Here is a 4848-nt window from a genome sequence, read left to right on the forward strand (position 1 = left end):
CGTGATGTCACTACTACATTTTTTATCTAATGCAACGTAAAAAAAAGAGCTGATGCAACGCCTCTCCTAAAAACCGTTGCAATAGGTAGGCTAATACGACAATTCTATTTATGTTATATCTAATGCCATAGTTCATTATATGCCGTTGCATTAGATTAGCCTAATACAACATCACCAAAAGCTATCACAACGGCATTGGTTGATGCAATGACCCAAAAAAGCTAACACAACGGCTAAAAAAAACTTTACTCTTCGTATTATTTACCCAAATATTCGAAATTCAAAATGAGTGATCAGTCAGACGATTGACCACACATTGACACATATTGAAGCACCCCCTCTTTCACATCTCTATTGTTAAAGTTAAAATAAGAATATGAAATAGATCTCCAAATTACCCATCTTCTAGAGAATGTAGATTTTGAGAGAAAATCCAAATTAACTTCCTAACTTTCATTACAAAAATAATATTGGAGAAGTAGAAATTCATGGTTTTTTTTTCTTTTCTCGATCGTTTTTCAGTTCAAAGGGTTAGTGTTTATTATAAATTATGGGTTTGAGTTATACTAGTTCAAATTTCGTTAGATATACACTTATGATCCCCGACAATCTGACTGTCTTCCTCCAAAAATCACCCAGCCAAAAGTGTGTGGTCACGTCAAATCGAGAGATACCATCGTTGCTTCAGCAACAACTTAAAACCTTAGAATTTGAACACTCTCGCAATTCGTCCAACTACGATGCTCATGTTCAGGTATAATAGATTATAAAACATACTTTAGTTTTAAATATCTCTGATGTTTTGGTAATTTTGGAAGGTGATTAATTTATATTGGACTTGCTATTGTTTTTGTAGTAAATAAAATTGCTTAGGAAAATTGGGGAGATTGATACACTCAAGCGAAGAGATTTGATGAGTGTTCTCCCTTAATACCCACAAATGTGGCAAGAGTGGGCTAAATATGAAACTACTTTGTCTTCTGGGTATTGAACCTTTGATCCTTTCTTGTTAATCTTGTTTAATTTATCAGAAATTATTATAATCACATTTCTAAATTGGGTATTTTTATTTGTAAGATTTGAATTTTGAAATGGTAATTATTACAATTTTGGAGTTACTTTGAGCTAATAATTTTGATTTTAGAAATGTGATTAATTGATTTTTGTTTAATTGTGTGTAATTCTGATTTTGGAAGACAATTAAATGATTATCACTACTTTTGAAGTAATTTTGAGTGTATACATCTGATTAGAGATTAATGATTTATTTGTTTTTTCATTATTGGAGTGACTTTAAGAAGTGTATAATTATGATTTTGATAGGTTGAGTATATATATTGGTGCATCTATATAGTTGTTTGAATGCAGAATTTTAACGTTTGATTGACATTTAAAATAAGAAGTGAATTGGTATGTAATTTCTAAATATAAGGGTCTCATCTTCTAGCAAAAATGCTAGAATGCTTGGAACTTGGTAGTGGCTAAGTGATCAAAGGTACACTGGAAGGCTGGGATATGTCGATTTCATGACCTCACTCGAGTAAATATGCACTATTTAATATTATTTACTCTTCTACAAATAACAAAATTGATTAGTATTCCAAATATTTGACTGAGAAATCCACTTTACAGTTTTAGACTATGATATATATATTTAAAGAAGGCATTTGGAGATCTTACAAATTGCAGAGACTATCTTTAGCTCCCTACACTCTATTGTCCATCTATCTTTACTTAGGGTGATTCCTGTCACAGTGTCACCTAACAAGCTTATTAGATGAAACTTCGTTGGATTTTTACTCAAGTAATATGAACATGTCTACAAAGTCGATGAGTTTATAATATAAAGAAATTTTCTCATTATGTAGTTGTTAACAAGCCACCCATCTTTCCAACAATTGGGGGATTTGTGATAGCTGAGACTGATGTTGTGCAATAGTTGAAGTCATTTAAGGTTCTTGTATATGTTCAAACCTTCACAAATGAATTTGTCAGCCTAGCATATGACTTTCAAGACTGATTAATTATGTCACGGAAGATGGAGTTGATGGCATCATTTAGACTTTACAAAAACATCAGTTAATTATATAAGAGTAATATTTGACTTTATCTTTAGACTTTTAAATTTGTTATTGTTACTTTGCTTTCCTAAGAACTCCAATAATTCATTTTCCCATGGGTTATCCTTTTATAAGAAACTAGATTCTTCTTTACTATAGTTAAGTAAAGAACATCATTATCCATATTGGGTCTTCTGACATATATTGATTATTCATGCTAATTTCATTTCTATGTGAGGTATAATATGGGATTCTTTATCCCCTTTGCAGGAAACCCGTCTAAAGTTGAAAATTGCCTCAGCATACATTTCAGCCTGGTCAACTCAAGCTATCAGATGGAGCTCAGAGGCCTTTATCAGAATGAAGCCTTGAAAACAGAATGCCTAATTTGATCATATGAGCATGGTGGTGCATACATCATAGCAAGACTTAATGGGATAAAACACTCAATGATTTAATTTTGATATTTTTTTTCTTAGTTTAATTAGTGACAGTTAATTGTGTAATTTTCTCTAAGGGTAACAATGTACAATTCTTCAATTTATATTGACAAAATTCTAATTAAATTGTCTTAATGATGATGATGATGATGATGATGATTATTATTATTATTATTATTATTATTATTATTATTATTATTATTATTATTATTATTATTATTATATTTATTTATTTATTTATTTATTTATTTATTTATTATTATTATTATATTTATTTATTATTATTATATTTATTTATTATTATTATTATTATTTATTATTATTATTATCATTCTTATTAGTATTATTTATTAAATTATTTATTTTTTATGGCCGTTGCATTAGCAATTTGGCCGTTGTGTTAGGTATATATGACCATCGCATTAGCTAAGTGAAGCTAATACAACGGCTGTAAGGGTGTCGTCGCAATAGATGTATAGCTAATGCAAAGGCTACAAGTTTATCGTTGCGTTAGATCATTTTACCGTGGCATTAGGCCTATTGCAACGCCAGCAAACGCCACGGTACATGTCCGTTGCATTAGGTCTAACACAATGGTTTTTGGCACCTAATGCAACGGATTTAGGGGTTGCAATAGATCAAAAATGTAGTAGTGTGATAGATTACCTTGAGCGGGGTATTAAAGAATCAATGCGTGCGGGAAATAAGTTCATATTAGCCCCTTGCTTTGAGGAGTAAGTTTAAATATGTCACTCTTAAGTTGTTTGTTAAGTATAGATGTTGACGTATAACAATTGATGGATTGATATTTGCTTAAATATATATGTAGTCTACATTGGAGCCTTATGGTGATTTGTGTTTCCAATAACACAATCTAATACTTTGACAAGGCTCGTACATGGCCACCAAGGAAGTTGCTAGTGAATAACCTATTGAATAGGTACATACCGCTTCCTATTGTTTTATATCATCACCTACATCATTGAGTAGCCATGTTCATAAACTTATGCCTTTTTTTTGAAGTGTTATGAAGAAGTTGAATTGTCGTTCGGTTGCGGGTCCTACATGGAAATATTCGAAGGTAAAGCCTTGATATATTGATTTATTTAATAAAATTACCTTGAGTTATGGCTATGCATGACTAGTTTAACTTTGTGTCATGTTAGTGTGCGCAACAAGACAACGACGTTGATTGTGCCCTGTACGTGATGAGGTTTATGCTTGACATAGTCAATAGGTGCACTGAAGCCTAACACATTGAGAAGATACCTATTTTATTTTTTTTCCGTTCGATTTTGGATAAAATCCGTCCTAAAACTAAGTAGAATGATAATTTTCTATGATTTCAAACGTTAGACACCTAAGACTGGTTGTAATTGACATGTTATGATAAAGAAATAGCTCATTAGATAAGAAATGTAGAAATCGGGCAAAGTAGTAGTCAAATTGGCGATTTTGGGTAAAAGCCGTCCAAATACTTAGTAAAATGATCTTTTGATATGATTTTAAACATTAGAAACCTAAGACTAGATAATAATGACATGTTATGATAAAGAAATAGTTCATTAGATAAGAAATGTAGAAAGCGGGCAAAGTAGAAGTCAAATAAGCGATTTTGGGTAAAAGCCGTCCTAAAACTTAGTAGAATGCTAATTTGCTACGATTTCAAACATTAGACACCTAAGACTAGTTAATATTGACATGTTATGATAAAGAAATAGTTCATTAGATAGTAAATGTAGATTTCGGGCAAAGTAGAAGTCAAATAGGCGATTTTGGGTAAAAGCCGTCCTAAAACTTAGTAGAATGCTAATTTGCTATGATTTCAAACATTAGACACCTAATAATAGTTATAATTGACATGTTATGATAAAGAAATAGTTCATTAGATAAGAAATGTAGAAATCGGGCAAAGTAGAAGTCAAACAGGCAATTTTGGGTAAAAGCCGTCCTAAAACTTAGTAAAACTATCTTTTGATGTGATTACAGACCTTAGACACCCAAGACTAGTTAATATGGGTTTGCTCTGAGGACAAATTAATTCATTTGAAACAAAATGTAAAAAATGGGAAAATGAGTACCTGAGGCAACTACAGCACCCGAGGCAACTACAGCACCCGAGGCAACAGCCTCAGGTTATGCCAGGCAGCTGCAAGCTGCCACCAGGCCACTGCCCAGGCAGCTGCAGCTGCACCTGCAGCAGCAGCCTAGGCGAGTTGCATCAACCATGGGAAGTAGCCTGGGGATTAAGTTTTTGTCCTTGTCATTGGCACCTCATGCAATTTTGTGTATTTTTTGCGTAATTGTTAGTGAATAAGCTAAATAGGTCACTTACGCCGATTTTTGTT

At 32.3% G+C, this 4848-nt stretch overlaps 1 protein-coding gene across 2 annotated transcripts; it reads left to right on the plus strand.

Annotated features, from left to right (window-relative positions):
* Positions 1-225: 225 nt before the first annotated feature.
* On the plus strand, positions 226-2620 carry LOC110725903. Of its 2 annotated transcripts, XR_002512251.1 has the most exons (3): positions 226-754; positions 857-984; positions 2331-2620. XR_002512251.1 is itself a non-coding variant. In XM_021905372.1 (2 exons), the coding sequence occupies exons 1-2, from the start codon at positions 551-553 to the stop codon at positions 2430-2432; spliced, it is 306 nt and encodes a 101-aa protein (XP_021761064.1). In that variant the 5' UTR covers positions 226-550; the 3' UTR covers positions 2433-2620. The 2 variants fall into 2 exon arrangements, 1 of the variants encoding a protein (XP_021761064.1); XM_021905372.1 differs by lacking the exon at positions 857-984.
* The last annotated feature ends 2228 nt before the right edge of the window (positions 2621-4848 follow it).

This window comes from Chenopodium quinoa, unplaced genomic scaffold, assembly GCF_001683475.1.
Source record: "Chenopodium quinoa cultivar QQ74 unplaced genomic scaffold, ASM168347v1, whole genome shotgun sequence".
In the NCBI taxonomy this organism is placed as follows: Eukaryota; Viridiplantae; Streptophyta; class Magnoliopsida; order Caryophyllales; family Amaranthaceae; genus Chenopodium; species Chenopodium quinoa.